This window comes from Aplysia californica, unplaced genomic scaffold (assembly GCF_000002075.1).
Source record: "Aplysia californica isolate F4 #8 unplaced genomic scaffold, AplCal3.0 scaffold00808, whole genome shotgun sequence".
Lineage (NCBI taxonomy): Eukaryota > Metazoa > Mollusca > Gastropoda > Aplysiida > Aplysiidae > Aplysia > Aplysia californica.
The window spans coordinates 168,459-189,893 of record NW_004798078.1 but is presented as its reverse complement, the minus strand read 5'-3'; the positions used below and the strand labels follow the sequence as shown (position 1 = coordinate 189,893).

The following is a 21,435-nucleotide window of genomic DNA, read 5'->3' as shown; positions in this document are numbered from 1 at the left end:
AAGTGCAGCTTCATTGCTCTATTTAAAATTAAGATTATAATTTATACAGTTGGCAGTGGAATTTATATTGGGTCTGACCTAAATATGTTCACCCACAACTGAAAATATACTGCAGAGGTGAAGTCCTGACAAAAAAAGTAAATATATTTTCTTTCAACAATAATATACTACTCTAGTATCAACCTACATAAGGTGCCACCTTTGTAGAAAACGGATTAATTATTTGCCAAACTGAAACTGAACACGCACAATGTGGTAAAAGCCTGCGACTATAGTAAGCATAAAACAAATACAGGGGTGAAAAATGAGATGTTCCAGGAGGAATATATGACACATTTTATGGCAAATAAATATATCAAACTGTCATGTAGAATCCACACACATGAGTAACTCTTTGAGTGTTAAGTTACAAAATCAGCCACACCACAGACTACTCTCACCAACCTCATTTTGAACATTAAATGAACCGCTTTAAAGAACTAATGTTCAACTTGACCCACATGCAGTCAATGACAAAGACAAAATTCACAGTGTTTATAAAAAGCAGTTGACACCCCCCCCCCCCCCCCTTTTAAGTCCACGCACACCTCACCCCGCAATCAAAGCTACACAAACAATCAGAAGAATACAGCCATACACACACATTACTGGAAGACTCTGTCAAACGTCATTTTGAAAAGGGGCATATGTCAGAGTTTTACACTAAGCTGAGGTTTTACGGCACTCGCAACTGCATAAGGTCATATGAGCGTCAGATGATTAGAGGTGTTACAAGAGAGTAACAAACATAAAAAAGAAGAAAGGAAGAGAAGGACGATAGATGTTTGATAGGAAAGAAGGAGCAAACCACACCAGAGCACCCGCCAACCACCCACTAAGCTGTCAATATGCTCTCACACATTCCCACACAAACGAATATTAAATTCTGCACAAGTATCAGCACCCACCACAAACTCACACAATTTGGAGAGAGCAAACACACCTAAATTCACACACACGCACACGGCTGTACACACAAGCTCACTACAAACATGTACACACTCACCATTGCCGAGGTTATCTTCTGTCATTGGGTTAATTTCCACCATAGAGGCATCGTATTTCAGGAAGATATCGGTGTACATTTTCATGATATAGTCGCTAGCCTAAAAGGGAAACAGAAAGAAAAAGGATGGTCAACAAATTATTTCTAAAGGTAAGGGATTGGAAAATCTATAACCCAATTGTGAACTTGCTACCTGCAAACCCCTTACGAAATCCCCCCCCAAAATAATATCTGCCACTGTACTAGCTACCTACTAAGGTCCTCGCTTCACTTGTCTTGGCCCACTAGAATAGGCTAATACTAACAAGGTCACCATAGCAGAGACTGCCCACCATTTCGGAACTTCACGGTGACATTAAAGATGGTTCCAGTAGGGAACGGGATAGCGGGTGCCCACATCCCTCGTGACTCATCAGAACAGAGGAAGATAGGACGAACGCTGACATTATTTTTAAAAACAACAACAACCAAATAACAGAAGCATGTCTTCTTAATAATTATAACCATAAGCACCATCCCACATCATCATTTACCACCACCATCACCACCGTTTCTAAAGTCATCATTGCTCTCAGATCCTTCACAAACATCTATAATATATCTTAAACATCTAAATGTAACAGTTATATGTCGCAACAATTTTGTACGTTATACATTATTGGGCACTCTTATACGCACATTTTTCTACTAATCAGATGGTGTCAATATCATAGAAATGGACAAGGAACCCCCCCCAAAAAAAAAAAAGAAAAAAAGAAAAAAAAAAGGAAAAGGACTAAATGAACATACAAGAGATCAGTGCCAAAGTTAAAGAGAACATTGAACATATGTCAAGCGTGATGACAAAATGAGTTACTTTTCACAATTTGTGAAGTGAGACATTGGCCAAAAATTGACACATGGGTCAAATTTGTAACTTTTCAACTCATGTCATTGTTTTCAAGTTGAGGAATGTCTTATTTTTATCATTTCATTCTAATACAATGTAAAAACTCCACCAATACTCGATGGCCTAAAACCCGAAAAGTAACTCATTTTATCAGCATGCCTAACATATATACATTCAAAGTATACAATCATCAAACCAGCACAAGCAGATCACTCTCGCTATACACCAAAACCTAAAACTTCATAATGGCTGACAGCTCGATTCGAAAGGAGAATATTTCAAAAGCTTCACTGGAGACGGAAGACAAAATAACTGCCAGATGATACAAACCCATAAATCTTCAATGGGGCATTCAACCAGTACAAAATTCGTGGTGCCTTTTACAACCATAAAGATTGTTTTCACATGCTCATAGCTTTTTCATGAGAAAAAGAGACTTTCCATGACCTCGCTCAAAAAGGAATGAAACATTTGAAGTGATCATTTTCCTTGCAGGGTAGCGAATATATGTAGCCTGTTAACTCAACTTACTGAAAGTCAGATTAATCAAGGAAAAATGTTTACAAACAGTAAATGAAACAGGTATTTACGATGCATGTATCTTAAATAAATTCTGACTCCGTCATCCTCCCCTTGCCACTTTTTCAAATTCATCCTAAAATGAATACACTGATTGTTCAATGTCACCAAGGGAAAGAGGCGACAATTAATAGCATGTTTTCTCAATCAAACTAAACAGCATAGACTTATCCATGTGTGTATGTGTGTGTGTGTGTGTGTGTGTGTGCGCATGCGTGCCTGCGTGCGTGCGTGCGTGTGTGTATGTGTGTGTGTTTGCGTGGGTGTGTGTGTGTGTGTGTGAATTTGTGTGTGTGTGTGTGTGAATTTGTGTGTGTGTGCGTGTGTGTGTGTGTGCATGCGTGCGTGTGTGTGTGGGTGTGAGTGTGTGTGGGGGGAGAGAAGCAGAGAAAAGAATGGAACAGTCACCTTGTCCAAAGATCCTTGACTGAAGCCCATCTCTTTAGCAACATACAGTGCCTGGTCCTTTGTGATTCCCGCAGCAATATCAATTGGTTCCTTAATTATAGCATTAGGATTCTCAGCAGCCACTTCCTCTATATTGACCCCACCTTGACTACTTCCTACCAGCACTGGACCCTGTCATGAGGGAAAGTGGGGGAGGAAAAAAGAACATTTAATAAACATCACTCTAAATCTGGTATCTTGCAATGCTTTTCACAACCACAACAAAACTAAGGTCAAGTACTTTCACACAAACTTCCAGTGGGTTAACATTAACTCGCATAACACCTCTCAGTATCATTCTTACCATGTGTGCAAGAATAAACTTCATCAAGTTCATTTAACAGAGATTTTCAAAATGGAAATGGCAAATAATTATCTATAATTATAAAGCCAGGAGCTTAATAATGTCTTATCTTTCCTTTTTCAGCAATAACTAAAAAAATGACTCAGCCATTCACTTCAGAAGGTTGATCTGACAAAATTTCATCAACAGAAAACCATAAGAGGCTTAACAAAACAATTCTCTTCATTTGCATGAAACTTAAAAAAATAATACCCAAAAATATATATGCAACATGTGAATTAAAAGAACGAGCACGGCATGCTTATTGATTTTTATGGCATGAGTCAACAGCTGCTTGCACATTTTTTTTTTTTTTTTTTACTGACTGCTACTTTGAATAATTCTTACGGTGAGTGGAATTGACGATTTTGCTACTTAAACCTAAAACAACAATTATGACATAAACAGAATAAATAAACCATTTACATAAAGCAGAGCTATCATCAACTGAATGTGACAAAAGCACTTACCCCGAAACTCCTTTCCATTGTTATTGCAAAGTAGAACTCTCTTCTGATGTAAAGCCTCTCCACTACCATCACTTTATTGCAGATTCGACCATCTGTTCCTGTTTGCTTCGTGAAGAGTTTATGACCAATCATCTTACTGCCTAGTTCTTTTGCTTCATCAGCCCTACCAGACAAAAAGCAAAAATCAAATAACACATCTTAAAATACCAACAATATATGACAGTAGACATCACAGAGAAGTAGAGAACAAAAGAGAGCTATTTATACAACAAAACAATGAAAGAAAATGTATGCAAAGGTTTCTAAGAGAGGCCAAAGAGCAGAGACTAAGCTACAGCCTTTAGAAATTTAGGACAGTATTGAAAAGTAAGTCAGGACAGTATCAACCCTAAAACAAGTAAAACACAACACAGTACAGATAAATCACTTAAGGTCAGGTGTGTGTGCGTGTGTGTGTGCGTGTGTGTGTGTGTGTGTGTGTGTGTGTGTGTGTGAGTGTGTGTGTGTGGGTGCATGTGTGCGTTCATTACAAAGGCTATTGTGAAATGACAAAAACCTCTTTCTATGTGTGCCAACCACAAAAAAAAAAGACTTACGAGAAGACCAGCTTCACACCACCCTTAAGTCCACTGTCCCAGTGACCTTTGCCCCGACCACCTGCCAATACTTGTGCTTTGACCACAACATCAGTATTGCCTGTCAGGTCAGCTGTGAGAAAAATCGGAGAAAAACAAATGGTGTTACTTCTTAGCTCTGCATTACTGATTCCAAACAAACAAAGGAAAGGACAAGGGTAAAATCATAATTTATAATTATCCACAGTTGGGGGAAGGGGGGGAGGAGTCAACTAGTTAACTACATAGAAACCTAACCAGATGGGTCAGAAAAGGAAATTTACAAAAACTATAAAACGAACGATATTCCCACCATAATGGCCTAGGGAAAGATCATCAACCTTATCAATAGATCAACAGGAACCAGGACACAACCGACACACTCTTCAGTTCCCACATCCACAACCAAATGGAGCTTTCCTTTCTATTAAAAAAGGAAGAGGCTAGCCGTACTTAATGACGATTAAAAAAACAATCTGTTGCAAAACAAGAAGTGACTATCTTCATCATTGCGGCCAACTTTCCAGGAAGCAAAAACAGAACACTTTAACGCGTGACGCTACTTCATAAAAAATCGCACACTGTTAGGATCAGCGATAGTGCCTCCTCCCTTTTTTATATATAGATCTATACAGTAACTACACCGTACTGCTTACCTTTTAGACTTAATTTCACAGCTTATTATTAATGCCTCTCAGTCAGTCCAGTGAAGCAGTTTATTGTGGCTTTACTGCTAATTTTGTAGCAGCGTTAGCATCCCATCTGAATCACGTTTGACAGACCTGATAGGCTATATATGCACATTTGTTTTGGAATGGCGCAGAATATCTGCTAGATCTACCATCATAAGAAATATTTATTTTATGGTGCTTCGGCACCGTTTGCAGAATACATGGTGAATCGACACAGTTGACAAAGAAATGAAAGGAAACTCCTCGGAATATTTTGCCAAGAACGTCGCTTTGCGATTAGATTTAGCTTACTTGAGCTCCATGATTTTGAAAATATCAGACTCATAGATCTAAATCTAGCAAACAGCATGCAACAGAGTCTTCGAAGGCGGTTCAAAATCAGAATCAACAGCTCCCTCTATCCGTCATTAGGCTATTCAAACTTCCGTTAACCTACGACCCGGAAGGAGAATAAAAAATAAAAAATTCCGTACGCCTTGGTCTAGACCTCTATCGCCATGCGATGTACGATCTTTGTATGATACACGATTCAGCGGGGCGGAATTTAGAGGATTTTAAAAGCCGAAAAACTTTTTTTTTCAAGGGAGGAGGATTTAGAATGCTGACCATTTTTTTTCTCTGGGAGGTGAAATCATAAATTGGCCGTTATGCTTCATAAATGATTTCAAGTCCTTCATGTGTACCTTAGACTGTACAGAACACAGTTTATTTATTAAAATTATCCAACTCACCGATTTCTTGAGCATCTTTAAACACTTCATCTGCTGTATTTGCAACTTTGAATCTTGGCACAGCTACACCCGCATCGCGTAGCAATTCCATAGACATGTGCTCATGAATGGAGAGGTTCCGTCTCTGTTGGTTCTGTACAGCATTTTGTTGTGGAAGCAACCCATTGCTGAATGCTGCCAGCACCTGTGACAAAATTAGCATTTAAAAATAGCAATGGAAAAAAAGGTCAGATAAGTCTCATGATGGAAAAACTGTAACACGCAGACTGATGACCTGGCACTGAAAACTTTTGCTACAAATAAAAATGCAGGATGCCCATAAACTGTTATTGACAGGTCAAAGCACAAAAGATCCTAAATCAAAGGCAAATGGTAGCAGTCCAAGACATTCAACTGTGCAAACAAAGTCTGCTTCCCATACACTCTCTGGCATTTTTTTCTATACTGGCAAAGACAACCACTTGTCCAAGGTAACTGCGACCGCCGTGTTATTTAGATTTAAAAATCTGTCCAAGACAAAATGCAACAAATCTCTCTCGCGCGAAACATTACACAATAAATGAACAAAAAAAATACCCAACATCCACTTTCCTCCCTATCTTTGGAACACCTTTTCCTCCTAAAAAATGGGCAGTAAATCTTAGTCATGTTTAATTGTAGATTGTAGATATAACAAAATGGTGTCCTCAATCTTTTTTTTAACAAATCCACACCACAATTTCATTGAGCGGATTATAATTACATTCTTTGAGAAATAGAATAAATAAAGTAAACAGAAAAACTCACTTCTGAAACAATATCTGGATCTGGTGATGTGTTAGAAGATTAAAATTATTATTAGATCAAGATCTAGATCTAGAATCTAGATTTCTATTACTTGAAAATATTTCGGTTTAAATATTTTTCCAGGCGACTCCTTAGACGAAAGAGTTAGAATGCACCCTAAATCTACGAAAAATACAGAGAAAAAAATCAGACAGGGACAGCAAATACTAACAGTTCAGAGTATACAGCTTAGTAGTCGTACATCTACAGTAGCCTAAATACTAAAAATTACTTTAAAATTAGTTGAACAATTTAGAACGGAAGTGGCTATCCTCACCCTGAGGGAAAATAAAATACAATCGACCTCTCACCCCGGGTGAGACTTGCCAGCGTTGCTTATTCTCACCCAGTGTGAAAAAAGACCTATTTTTCCTCATTTCGGAATACTGTCTATCGGTGTGGATGATCAAATTGATAAAAGCCAAGAAAAAATGACGTTTTAGCACAAGTTTTGATCGTCTACAAAGATGCTATGGCTATTTCACTTTTCGAATCGAGCCGAACTAGGTGGGTCGCCATTTAATTTTGTTTAGCCCGGAAGTTTTCGCGCAAGGCCTACTCCTCTCTCTCTCTTTCTCTCTCTCCACTGCCCACAGACAAAATTGCACGCTTTTAGGCTAACAGTAGTAATTGAACGTTTGTTCCAGGTTCCAGGCACAGAATTCTACAATTCTGTTGTCACAGTGTAGAATTTTGTGGCTCAGGGTGAACGCTACACTGGTTGGCCTAGGCTATAACACAGTGAATGCACACCGGGTGAGAATAGCCAAAGGACTCGCCTGCGCTATTCTTGTCAAGCGCCATTTGCCGATCAGCGCGATCTTAAGATGGCACAGAACCATATATGACGATCCGCAGAAAGCGCGGCCATCTCGAGATGGGCGAGCCATCTACGGATTATTTAGGAAAATGAAAAGAGCTGCGCGATCTTAAGATTGTGCAAAGCAAGCAAGAATTGCGCCATCTGTCTATCGCTTGGAAACATACACAAGCACACACAAACACATACAACATATTATTATTATATATATATACACACATAGAGGCGAGAGTGAGAGAGAGAGGGAGAGAGAGAGAGAGAGAGAGAGAGAGAGAGAGAGAGAGAGAGAGAGAGAGAGAGAGAGAGAGAGAGAGAGAGAGAGAGAGAGAGAGAGAGAGAGAGGTTTTTGTATAACCCAAGATAGATAAAAGTCACTTCATACCACACATGCAGACGCTAAAACAACATAGACACACACGCACACACATACATACACACAAACAAACGATTTTGCAAAGTTCACAAATAAAACTCCACAGAACTTATTATGATTAATTTTAAATATTTAAAATATATATGATATATGTATCAGCTGCAAAGAAACCTCAGAGCTTCGTAAATGGATGCCTACGAAGGATAGTGGGGATCAAGTGGTACGAACGAGTCACTAATGCTCGACTGTGGGAGAGAAAAATCAAAGGCCAGTAAAGGAAGATATTCAGGTGAAGAAATGGAAATGGATTGGACACACCCTGAGGAGACCCCCGACAAGCATCATAAGGGAGGCTTTAATGTGGAACCCACAAGGAAAGCGTAAGAAGGGAAGACCAAAGATGACATGGAGGCGAGCGGTACTTGTCGGAAATTGAAAAAGCGGGGCCATCATGGAAACAAATAGAAAAGGATGCTCAGGACAGGCTTCGCTGGAGTAATGTTGTTGATGGCCTCTGCTCCACTGGGAGTTAAAAAGGGAAAGAGAGAGAGATTTAAAACAAAAAAGAATCAAGAGGACGCAAGTGTCACTTGTCTAATATTTTGACTGCATATTGGCATTTTTTTAATGCATTTGGCAGTTTTTGAACGTTGGTTTGGCAGGAGACCGCAAAATAATGTGGCAACCCTGAATGAAAGGGGAAAGCAAAGCACTTAGATTACTTAGAAACGAAATTTATGCAAAAAGTCAAAAGAGAAAGGCTGTATGGGCAAGTAATACTTGCGTCCTCTTGAACCTTGTTTTTTTTATTTTTGAAATTTTAATGATAATAAATTCTGCTGAGTATTGTTCGTGAACTTTGCAAAATCGTTTGTTTGTGAGTGATGGTGCGTCACACCCATCTCGAGATGGCCGCGCTTTCTGTGCATCGTCATATGGTTCTGTGACATTTAAGATCGCGCTGATCGGCAATGGCGCTTGACATTCTCACCATAGGTGGCCATTTAGAACATCCTGGAACTACTCTAGGATCTAGCTAAACACACATATATATATATATATATATATATATATATATATATATATATATATATATATATATATATATATATATATATATATATCCACAGGCATGCATAAATAAAAGGAAGAGGCTAGCTGTACTTAATGACGGCTAGACTGTCAGGCTAGCCGTACTTAATATTGATGGCTGAGGCTGAATTGTAAATGAAATTTTTAGTTTGCAATGCCTAAAGTATTTGTATTTCAGACAAAACCAAAAGGTGCCTTACTGACTTGCATGTATTTGAATCTGAATAATTAATAGATCTAGATCTAGATCTAAGGAGACCTGTGTACTTAACAGGCTTGAGTCGATAGGGCCAAACCTAGATCTAAGTACAGCTAAACTGGCAGTCTTAAGCACGGCTAGCCACTTCGTAAATAAAATAAGAACTAAAAAAAGACAGTTTCAAAATATAATTCTAATAAAGGCAACGGGATGATAATATACAATACATGATTGCCAAGCTAACAACAAAGTCAAGAGTGAAAATTAGGAGCAAAAGATTTTACACACACACATGATTCCATTGAATTGATGACTGATGCCTCTGACTCTGCCTCTGCTGGCTGAAGGGTTGGCTTCTTCGTACAAAGTGTTAATGTCATGCCATTTCTGAAAGCAATGTGGTATTGATTGCTGCTTAGGCTACATATTTACGGGACCACAAAAGAGTTTTGTCTGATGAGAGTATTTTTAATTGGACTTAGGACTCCTTTTATGTCTCTGACAGACTGAAGGAAACTTGAGCAAGATCGTCTCTGACAAGACCAGATTGTGTGGCAAACGTCTGAACTATCGTCAATTCGTACCCGACATAAAGATCAATCAAAACCTATAATATCACAAACTATAATCAATTTTGTATTTTGTAGCATGCTTTTAGAATTCATACTCACTCTGGATGCTTGTTTGAAAGCCAATCTTTCGGCAAGGCGACCGGTACGAAATGCTAAATTCGCCATGTTTGGGGGACAACCAAGGCCAGGCAGAATCGTAAAAATATGGTCTGGTCTTTTATGTTTTCTATTTTACACGACAATAAGGTTAAAGAAAAATTCGAAACATTGACTCAACTACGCCATCAAGGTCGCAGGGGCAGTCACTCCCATCGTATATAAAACGAAAACTCGACTGATGCCGTGATATCAACGATCCAATGTTTTATTTAAATTTTATGGCCTCACGTCTCATGTATACTTATAGTCTCTTATAGAATCTAGATCTAGATCTAGTAACAAGGATCTGATGCTACAGGGGATGTAACACGACAAATCAACTAGCCTGTCTCTCTTAAAGTGCACCTTGTAGTGTATGATCGTCATTCAACGAATTGCTTCAAAACTCTGGTCTGTCCGAGTCGAGAAGCATGTTAACAATCGCAGTGCACGTACAATTACAAGACCAAGTGTAACAAATTTTAATTGTTCTTGCTGAGTTTTTCCCCCGGTCCCGAGTCAACATCAACTGACTTCAACTATCAACTTCTCTACTTGTTAGACTTGAAGATGAACCCTTTGACGTAAGGCTTTTTTACTGACAGTAGACCTACAAAAGATATAGAGTCTATATAGAATCTCTATATATTGAATTGGTGCCGAGGCTACCGAAGTTATTATTTTGCCCCCGGCCCCAGGGTGACAATAATCTGGTCCTTTTTCGGTGCTTTTTCGATAGTTCCCCCCCCCCCCTTATTTTATCCCTAGATCTAGATCTACATCTAGATCAATAGGCCTACGTTTGATGCGCGGCAAGCGAAAAGTAGATATCAAACCTAACAACTGTAAAACATCAAATTTTCAAAATATAATTGTAATAAAGGCAACGGGATGATAATATACAATACATGATTGCCAAGCTAACAACAAAGTCAAGAGTGAAAATTAGGAGCAAAAGTTTTTACACACACACATACATGCTTATTTTGGTAAAATTCATGGAGGCCTGCCCCCTGAAACCCCCCTTCATATTTTTTTTATTAGGGCAAGCCCCCCTGAAACCCCCCTACACTTGGAGCCAAAACCGTCGAATAACAATTGCGAGGTGGTAACTACCGAAAAAGCGCCCGTTTTTCTACCCCCCTATCACCTCCCCCTCTTTCCGGCTTCTGTATTTTTTTTATTTTTTAATATTTGGACCCCCCGTTTAAGGTTGGATCCTATCCTTTGATACGATGGGCACTGGCTCCTTGCTGAAACTTGGCGATGTTTTCATTGTCATACCATCAGCATCTGTTTGCCATTGTTTTTTCTTCTTCTACTTCTAGTCTAATCTAACTTGAACGAAGGCGATCTAAGGAATGTATATTTCATCTCCCTATGTTCCAACTCTAAATTAGTGTAATCAAAAAGTCAATCCCACAATGACCATACTGATACTAGACGAACTAACCCCCCCCCCTACGCACACACACACACAACATGCTTCTTAAGAAGACCTACAAGAATAACAAAATAGAAAGCAGATAGATCTAGGTCTAGTAACTAATAAAAACTAACAATCAAGTAAAATTTTATACGACAAAATAAATAAAACAATCTCCCTCCCTCCCGCCCCCCCCATGCACACTTTTTTGTCTCCAAGCCACCAACTGTTATTTAGACAGTTGAAAAAGTACTCAGTAAATATAATCTAATTGCAACTCCAACAATGCATAACTAACTAAATCTATTCAAACTGAATTAAAGTATTAAAGAATAAAATAGATCTAATTGTTAAGAAAACAACAAACAACACCACACTCCCCCCCCCCCCCACCCCCCCACCCCCAATTTTAAAAAAATAGATAACCTACCCGCTTCTCCCCTTCCGCTTATTGGGGACCATAAGTCCGAAACCCAGGGGACGAGGGAATAATGACCAGATTATTGGCACCCGGGGGGGGGTGTGGTTGGGGGATGTTGAGGGGGGGGGGAATGAAATATGGGGGGCCTATATGAGAAGAGATTCCCCCAGGCTGGTGGCCTCCCCCCCAATAAATAAGTGGGGGGGAATTTGAATTGAGAATGAAAGTGGTCTGACTTACTTTGAAGGGGTGGCAGATTTTATCCATGGTATTTTTTTTACTTGCGGACCTGTCTCATGCTTAATATCTAATTAATTCTAAAGCACTTTTCTTGTTCATTTTTATCTGCTTTACACAAATTTTTTACTTAATATCCACTGCAATCTATTCGTTTATAAATGAGATTGTGGATATTTTTATACGAACTGTATTAGAATTTGACCTGTGGTGTAGCACTATTTGACTTGTTTTTAACAATGGGGGGTTTCAGGGGCCCCCCTGACCTAAAAAGAAATTGGGGGGGGGGGGTTCAGGGGGCATGCCTCCCTACTTTTCACCATAATTTGATGTTTTGGCAATTAGGATTGATTTGATACTTCTTGAAAACAATTGATTTGCAAGGGTTTTAGTGACCATATATGCCATATAAATATATATGTGTGTTCTGCAGCAAAAATGATGGCTGTTTAGCCCTCGAAACAGTGCATCTGCGTGCGAGTCTAAAAGTAGAAATTTACAGTTTTTATTTTTGACTGTGGTAGCCTGAAGTTTTTTTCTGTATTTGGTCAATTTTGAATCACTTTTTTGGTAAAAATGTGTATTGAAATAGAGCTCGGCATTGGAGTGCTTATTAAATAAAAATATGATAATGTTTGTCTCCAAACCGTTAGTTAAAAGTACCAACCGGAATTCTTCTTCAAGTCCCCACACCCTCTCCATATCTGAACTTACATTCGCCTGTAACCTACTGAAATCTTATTGACCTAGAATTTAGTATTTTGTAATGGTTCTTATCAGTACTATAGGATTTTGTATCCATTCAGTTAGGATCAAGGTACCAGTTTTTTTATAATACTGTTGTTTATAGTTTTTATTGAGTTCACACCTAGTATTCTCCATTCATACGAGCACAAAAAGTAAACATATATACAAACCTGTTCTAACGGCCATCTGTAAGACAATCACCTGTTCATACAACCACTTCCCATTTTTTCCCTTGGGTATTTTTATAATATTTATAACTGTACTGTAGGCCTTTCTATCTACTATATGGCCACTTGACTTTTCTTGTTAACAATAGGTGGTAGTCTTAGAATTTTGATTGTATATTTTATGTACATGCCGGTTTGCCTGTTCATAATTTTTCTTTGTATTTTATTCCAGAAATATAAGAAATGTTCAGAAGCTCAATGAGAGGGAGCTTGAGCTGGGAGTGATTGGGAAAAAGTCGTGGCATGACGAATACAAGGACAGTGCTTGGCTCTTCATTGGTGGTCTTCCTTATGATCTGTCGGAAGGAGATATCATTTGTGTTTTTTCACAGTATGTAATCTGTCTTGTTTTCTCTGTAGCTTTATAGTTTGTAATTTGTGGGGTTGGACTAATATAAACTACTGTGCTCATTTATGTGCCCCACAATACTGCCAGCGAACTGGTTGCCAAAGTTACACAACACACAACGCTCACTCACTCAGCAGTTATCTCCCTTTCTCCCACAAGCTCTGCAAACTAGCGATCGTAGCATTCAGGGTACCTGAAGGCCATTCCAAATATAATGTTATCCTTTATTAAATCATTGATGTTGGGCAGTTAAAGTATTTTTTAACCACTGGACAGCATTAAAAACCCTGTAATAAAATATTGTCAGCCCTGCTATACTGCCTTCTTCTTGCTCGTCCCAAGGTTGAAAGTATAAAGTATAGTAATACCCCCCGGGGCAGTGCCACTGACTGAAGTGTCTTTAGGCCATTCCCAAAGCATAAGGGGGGGGGGACATTTCTCGTTCAAGCACAGTAGAATTGTAAATGGGCTGACTCATGTTACGCTCATAACTGTGCCTGATCTACAACAGGGAACTGCTGCCTTTTCTTTCCTGATCTTTACTATTGTCATTTTTCTCTACTTCTTTTGTATGTGTTTGTCACTCTCTTGTGACCTGCTATTTTTGGGGTGCCTTGATAGTCGAAGCAGACCTTATGCTGTTGAAGCTAGAGAGGTGAGCAGTCTAAGTCTGATTTCGTGTAAAAACTTCCCTGTTGACACCCACCCCTTGGTGCTCATATGACCTTATGCAGTTGCGAGCGCCGTAAAACCCTCAACTATTTTTTTTTTTTTTTAAGTATAATAATTTTTGGTTAAATTATGTATTGTAATTGTGATATTGTCACAGGAGATTGCTCATGAGAATGTATTAACATGTTTCTTTCTTTTTCTTGTTTCTCTTTCATCAGGTATGGAGAAGTGGTGAACTTCAACCTTGTTCGTGATCACAAATCTGGAAAGTCTAAGGGATTTGCATTCCTCTGCTATGAAGACCAAAGAAGCACAGTTTTATCAGTGGATAACCTCAATGGGATAAAGGTTTTATTGTGTTTCAGTTTTCTTTTCTTTTTTTTTTCCTTTTACTTTTTTTAATGTAGGCATATTTACACCCCCGCGCATCGACAATGTAGATCATAGAAGGCAGGCTTTCGACCGTGCCTGTTAGGGTCAACCAACCCAGGCTGAGAGGGATACGACATCTCAAGAGAAAGACCCAAGATACTCGATAAACATTTCTCCTGCTTCAGGAAACAAGCTCATCCCTCCTGTGTGCGACAATGAGGTGCCTTTGGGGGTTTTTTCCACCTCAGTTTTTAAGATATTGAAAGATAAAATAGGTAACTTTATATTTTATGAAAAATAGAATAGAATACTATCACATCAGCTAAGTGGATAATAACAATCGTGAGTAGAAGGAAGCTAGGCTGATATCTTGAATTTTTTTTTTTACTTTACCAACAAAGAGTATTCTAGAAATGATTGTAGAACTAGAGTTGAAAATTTTAATCTTCGGTTCATTCTGATTGAGTGATTGAAATTAAGATCACCCTGAAAGAGTTTTCAGAAAAGTAAGATTTAGATATAGTGAGAAATTAAGTGTTACAGTAGAGTCCACGAATCTCAAACTAAAAAAATCATGAATTCTCGGGTAACTTGAACATAATATAATGCTTGGTCCCATTTCAGTCCCTGTGTTTTCTTTGCATTGACTTCACGGAGTTCATGAACACTTGGAACACTCAACACTCAAATCTGGAACAAACCCACTTCGCATTCTAATCTAAAGACACGGCTTTACAGCCTTTCTGGCCGCGGATAGTGCGGTTTTTGTGTTTCATGTGTTGTTACAGCCAAAATCTGGTCCTTGTCTCACCACGAGAGGCTGGAGGAAGGGGGGACAGGGAAGGGGGAGTTGGGGAGTGATGCTAACCGCACCACATGACTGGCTCGCCTTGCCTGCTATCATGCTGTGGGCCGCATGCGGTGTGGAAAGCAAGAGGTGTACTTTCTGTAAGCCAATGAAATGAGAGAAAAGGAATAACATAGGAGTTGGCTGAGCACATGTGAGATTTTTTGCTTTCCACTTTCATTCATCTTCTTGCTTTCACACCGTCAACAACCCCCCGGGGGTGGTGCCACTGATGGAAGTGTCTTTAGTTTAGGCCATTCCCAAAGGGGGGACATTTCTCGTTCAAGCACAGTAGAATTGTAAATGGGCTGACTCATGTCACGCTCATAACTGTGCCTGATCTACAACAGGGAACTGCTGCTTTTTCTTTCCTGATCCTTAAATATCGCCATTTTCCTCTACTTCTTTTGTATGTTTGTCACTCTCTGGTGACCTGCTATTTTGGGGTGCCTTGATAGTCGAAGCAGACCTTGTGCTGTTGAAGCTAGAGAGGTGAGCAGTCTTAGTCTGATTCCCTGTAAAGACTTCTCTGTTGACTCCCACCACTTGGCGCTCATATGACCTTATGCTGTTGTGAGCGCAGTAAAACCCTCTACTATAAAAAAAAACCCACCGTCAACACGTTCATCTAGCAGGACTGAGAATTGTCCACCTCAAGGCGGAATTTCGCTCATACGAACGCCTCCTTCGCCTTTTTTCCGAGTTTCATATTATAATAATATTGTAGTAAGAATTTTTTTAAACGGAATCGAATTAAAGACGAAAGTAATTTTTGAAGATTTTTAACTGCTCGCTGGACGAGACCGAGGTGCGTGCGCAACAACCATATGTGGGCCGATACCATTCAATCGAGTACGTTTTATTCTTCTTCATTCCTGGTAGAATTGCATTCCACTGTGACAATCGAGTAGCGGTAGTTACGTGGAGAACTGTGGTGACTTTGGCCCACGCTGTATCACAACCCTGTAGCCTTTTTTTTTTTTTTTGTTTTGTCTGCTTGTTCTTCATCATAGCGAAGCGCACTGTTGATATTCTTTCGAGAGGAATGTATAGTATTAGTAATGGTTTATTTTCTTTTTGACAGTATTTGAGTAGTTATTAGTAATTTTCTCTAAAATTAGAGTATTAAATAAGACCTCAAACCCTTCCAAAATAACCAGATTTAGCTATTTTGTGGTATGCCATTCTCAGCCCTGTCTAGGGAGCTAACCACGTTAATTGTTTTTATGTTCTTTTTACCTCCCTTGATTTTTTCTCTATTTTTTTGTATTTGGGGCTTTCATGAATAACGAATTACAGATTTATCTCGAACACTATTTCCTATCTCAAATGAATTCGAGTTACCCGTGTTTAACTGTATTTCTTTTTAATCATTGAAAGCTGATAGATGATTTTTATTTTCACTTTTGTAAAATATTCTAGTTTTTCCCATGACTTTGGAAAATTACTGTTTATTCTTTTGCAGATTTTGGGTCGAACAATCAGAGTGGACCATGTGAAAGAATATAAAGTACCAAAAGACCACAAGAATGATGATGAGCTTGTTTTGAAAATGCGAGAAGAGGGATGTGCTCCAAAAATACAAGAGTCGTCTGAAGGTGAAGAGGAAGAGGAAGTGATGGAAAAAGCTAAGCAAATGAAAAAAGGTACTAGTAATCAATCGTTGTAACAACCAACCCCCCACCCCCACTCCTTTCCCAAACACGTACACACCTTTCTCCTTTGCTCTTTCACGGGGGGATGTCGAATGTCTTTACTAATGCAACAGATTGTTGGAGAGCCTCCAAGTTGTCATAGCGTTTGTTTCGTAAGTTCACTGGCTCCTACACTGGTTGCTGTGGGTTTGTTTTTTCTAATAACAAGCATGTACAATATACAGTACCTGGAAGACCTGCAAAAAAATCAATTGTAACTCAGGCGAGAGAGAGAAAGAGACGCTCATTGCACAGTGCTTGGGAGGGCTCCGAAGCGTGCGTTTACACAAACCCAACGTAGTATCTGTTATCGTGTCTTCTCTAGATACCTTTTGAAAGTAATGTATATTTAGCTTATTTTTCTGTTTGTTAATACAGTCCATGCCGGCTTTAAGCACGGTCATCGGGAGAAAGCTTAAGCGTGCTTAATGCCAAAGCGTGCTTGAGTGCGAAGTAGACATAATCTAGAGATTTTCATCTAGAAAATTTCCCGTGCTATACTTCCCTTTGTTTGTAAGTAGGCCTATAGCGGTCCCACAAAAGTGTGCACTGTTATTTTTACCCGCCATGGTAGTTTTAGTTTGCTTGTTTGTTTTTGTTTTGTGGTCGAATGGGAAAGGAAAACTTAATTTAGACGGCCAGCCACGATACAGCACACTAGGCCTGCACACTGCCCGCTCTGCCACATTCATATCCCCGCGTTCATTCCTCCTGGCGTGTGATGCACAGTCAGGATTAATGGATAGCAAAGGTCAAAGGTGAAATCGCAGCCAGCCTTCCTTTCTCTTCTCCCCGACTCTCTCTGTATTGTTTTCGTCTGTGTGTAGATTTGCTATAGGCTAGATCCTGTGTCCACGCAAGCGGCTCTTTGCATCTCTCTGCCTTCCTATCCGCCCGTGTGAGTGTGTGTCTCCATCACTTGCGTTCTTTCCCTTTGTGTTTCTCTAAACACACTCCACTGCTGCTGTGTAGACTGTGTTCAAACTTCGATAGGTCCTCACGAAAGTATTGACTGACTTTGACTGTCTTGTAAATGAAGCGTGCGTGAAGCCGAAGTTACCGTGCTTAAAGGCGTGTGATTTATATAGCAAAAATTTTGTAAGAGCCATTTAGCGTGCTTGAGTCCGAAACGTGCTTTATGCCGCCGTGCTTAAAGCCGACATGGACTGTATGGCTTTGAAAGAAAGAAAGGCAACTTTGATCCCATCCCATCCCATTTTTGTTTTTAGAAAAGTAGGGACTGAGATTAAAAATTACAATGGTTTGCATTGTATTTTACGACTGATTTTTAAAAATACTCTTTTTATTTCCAGAAAAGAAAAAGTCAAAGAAGGAAAAGAAAAAAAAGAAAAAGAAGAAAGCATCTTCAAGTGATAACAGTGAATCTGAATCGGAACATGGAGAAAGTAAGGCCCAGGTTCTTGAAGACATTGAAATCAAACGGGAGAGGCATGATGCTGGCTATGACATGGCTCTCAACAATTCACGTGTCCAGTACGACAGAAACTACCCGGCGCTTGATGGCCGAGGCGATCGTCAAATGAAAAATGAAGATAGAAGAAGATTTCCAGGTAAAGATTTCCCAAGCAGCAGTTCTAGAGATCGACGCAGGTCACCTCACAGTCCTTCTGGTGATGAAGATGACTCGCCACAGAGGAAAGGATATAATGGAAAGTCAGAAAAGGAAAGGAGAAGGGATGGCGACAGGAGAGAGCAGCATTCCAGGTTTGACCGGGACAGAGAAAACGACGGACACCAAGATAGACAGAGAGGTCGTGATACCGATAGGTCGAGGGAACGGTTTCCTGATAGACAGAGAGAAAAGCAAAAGTCTGAAGATTCTGACAGGGACAGAGGAAGGAGAGAAGATGATCGTGATCGGCATGGAAGCTCGTCTAGAGGAAGAGACAAAGGGAGAGATGATGATAGAGAATACGATCGGGGAAGAGACAGAGGGAGAGATGATGATAGAGATTACGATGGGGGAAGAGACAGATCTCATGACAGGAACAGACGTAGGTGATGTTCATGTTTTTAAAATAAGAGTGCAAAAATATATGATTTATGTATTTTAAGCATAGTTGATGTTTTGCTTGTTGTGGGGGGGGGGGGGGGGGTTAGTGAGTGTTTTACCACATTTGGAACACTGTTAGTTTATGTAAGTGCCGAAGATTTAGAGATTACAAGACAGTAACAGATACCTTCCCAAAAAATGTAAAAAATGGAGGAGAGATCAAGGACAATAGGTGCTTGATAGGAAAGAAGGAGCAAACCACACCAGAGCACCCGCCAACACCTACTGTTGATGTTTTGTTGAGTCACAAATAGCTCATGGAATATCCAAAATCTCTAGTGTCATGGGAGGATTGAGTGTTTGAATTTGACGTTTGATTCTTTATAAATTACTGTTTCTGTATTGTTTCTGTCCGTCTGTCTTTCTTTTTTCCAGGACTAAACTGTTGTTATTGAGTTGACGTGCTTCTGTTTTATTTACTCTAATTTATAATGCACAAGCATCATAGGAGGAATGTTTGTTACTTGGCAAACTGTACCTTCATGCAGATTGAAATCCCAAACTGGTGTGGGTGGTTGGCAGGTGCTCTGGTGTGGTTTGCTTCTTCTTTCCCATCAAACATCTATCGTCCTTATCTCCCTTCCTTCTTTTTTATGTTTGTTACTCTCTTGTAAGATGCGACTTTTTATCTATCCTGACAATGTTAAAATGGGTATGCATTAGACCGATACCCGAGGATGCTGTTCTTCCATTATTTTCTGTCTTACTTATATTTGTCTCTGGACTCAGTACTCTGCAAACGCTCCGTTAGATCTGTCTGTATCAACTATCATGCTGGACTACAGAGCACATGGCTCTGGTTTGGATACCCGGCTGAGCATTTTTTAACACTGGTCATTTCGTGGAGCTTTCAGAGCTCTCAACCCATTTGGCTCGGTCTTATCGGAGACAGATGTAAAATTCTATCTAAGGTCCTTTCTCTTAAATTTTAAAATAAATAATCTAATAGTGTTGATAGGAACATTAAAAACTCATCACATACCACCAGTGCTTTGTCTTCACATTTGACAAGCAGAGGAAAGGTTATATAATGGAAAGATGATCATTGTTATATATATATTATATTGTAGCGGAAGATTACATTTGTACAAAACCTGGAAAAAATTACTCTTCTTAGAACCGTATTTTTGCTGTTGAAGTGATGTAGTTCATTTGGAAATGAGCTGCATAAAATTACATGTAATGACCCATCAACTGTTTATGTTAGTTTTTGTGTGTGTTTGTGTGTATGTGTGTGTGAGGATGATGTGATGAAAGCTAATTTTTTTACATAGGCCTACTTGAACATGGATGAAATGTTGATTTGTGTAAATGTCAGGGTTTGGTTGTTTTTAATTACACGTACCGCCACTATGCTTCATGTTTTAGATTCTAAATAAAGTAACGATCATGTCATAATACAGGATGGTCGGTCCTTCTTCATCTTTGTAGGGCACAAAAGATTTCTTTTTTATATTGTTATATTTTCCATGATGTTTAATTTGTTTAGATTTTAAACATCAAGTTTTGTTAAATGATTTGAAGGCAAAAGGGGTGGGAGACTGAGAGTGAAGGATCAGTGAAAAAGAAATACATTCATGTATGGTAGACTTTCTTTACAATGAAGGCGTTGAACATAAAATTTGTTAATAACTGGAAATGATTTCCAATTCCTTGGGTTTTTTCTACTCTTTACTCTGCAGTCCAATCTCCCTTTTTAACACAATAAAAAAAATGCCACAGATTTTGTTCTTTTTTTTTCTTCTCATGCCCCTGCTACCGCTTTTCATTAGAACAGTTGGTGAATTATAACTGAAACAAAGATTTCTGCGTTGGTCGTCTTGTGTGGATTGCTCCTTCTTTCCTATCAAACATCTTCATCTATTGTAATTATTCTTATCTCTCCTACTTCTTTTTTGTGTTTGATATTCTCTTGCACACCTTTAATCTTCACATATGATCTTATATTGTGTTGCAAATGCTGTAAAACTCTTATTAAAAGTTATTAAATTTAAAACTAAAAGATGTCTGCAACAGGTGTGATTATTTCGATGCAAACTGTTGACACATAAAGGCTATAGAGTAGGCCCTGTGTATTCATTGATTATTCGGGTAGAAAAGCCCAGAATACAAAGTTGCTGGAAGGAAATGCTAGCCACACACGCACACACACACACACACACACACACACACACACATACACACTCACACTCACACACACACACACACACACACACACACATATATATATATTTTACGTACACGTATACAAATTAAGTAAGCCCTACTCCTGTCTTCTCTTTCCGTGATGTTTTTTGCCTGCATTCTGAACAAGAGATCAAGGAGAAAGCCACGTGGAAAGTGGAGAAGGGTCACAGAGAATGATGTACCAGAACAGAAACGTGGGAAAACATGAATACATATTGTGATATCAGCCCCCCGGGGCGGTGTCACTGACTGTAGTGTCTTTAGGCCATTCCCAAAGTGGGACATTTCTCGTTCAAATCACAGTAGAATTGTAAATGGGCTGATTCATGTGACGCTCATAACTGTGCCTGATC

General features: G+C 39.2%; 2 protein-coding genes across 6 annotated transcripts in view; one reads left to right on the top strand and one right to left on the bottom strand.

The window, feature by feature from the left end:
* The window catches only part of LOC101857148 (succinate--CoA ligase [ADP-forming] subunit beta, mitochondrial), a 34,664-nt gene extending 24,726 nt beyond the window's left edge, over positions 1-9,938 (bottom strand). For 4 of the 5 annotated variants that reach the window (XM_035972706.1, XM_005109718.3, XM_013088771.2 and 1 more), the window contains exons 1-6: positions 9,791-9,938; positions 5,811-5,994; positions 4,370-4,481; positions 3,774-3,936; positions 2,922-3,092; positions 1,046-1,145 (exon numbers count right to left, since the gene is read on the bottom strand). In XM_035972706.1, the coding sequence (XP_035828599.1) occupies positions 1,046-1,145; positions 2,922-3,092; positions 3,774-3,936; positions 4,370-4,481; positions 5,811-5,994; positions 9,791-9,856 (796 nt within the window). In that variant the 5' untranslated portion in view covers positions 9,857-9,938. The remainder of the gene's footprint in view (positions 1-1,045; positions 1,146-2,921; positions 3,093-3,773; positions 3,937-4,369; positions 4,482-5,810; positions 5,995-9,790) is intronic. The other variant, XM_005109719.3, reaches the window with a different exon arrangement.
* An 82-nt stretch (positions 9,939-10,020) lies between these two features.
* Positions 10,021-20,618, top strand: LOC101856932 (RNA-binding motif protein, X-linked 2). Its single transcript, XM_005109717.3, has 5 exons — positions 10,021-10,413; positions 13,060-13,218; positions 14,127-14,256; positions 16,593-16,773; positions 18,135-20,618. The coding sequence occupies exons 1-5, from the start codon at positions 10,400-10,402 to the stop codon at positions 18,842-18,844; spliced, it is 1,194 nt and encodes a 397-aa protein (XP_005109774.1). The 5' UTR covers positions 10,021-10,399; the 3' UTR covers positions 18,845-20,618.
* Positions 20,619-21,435: the final 817 nt, after the last annotated feature.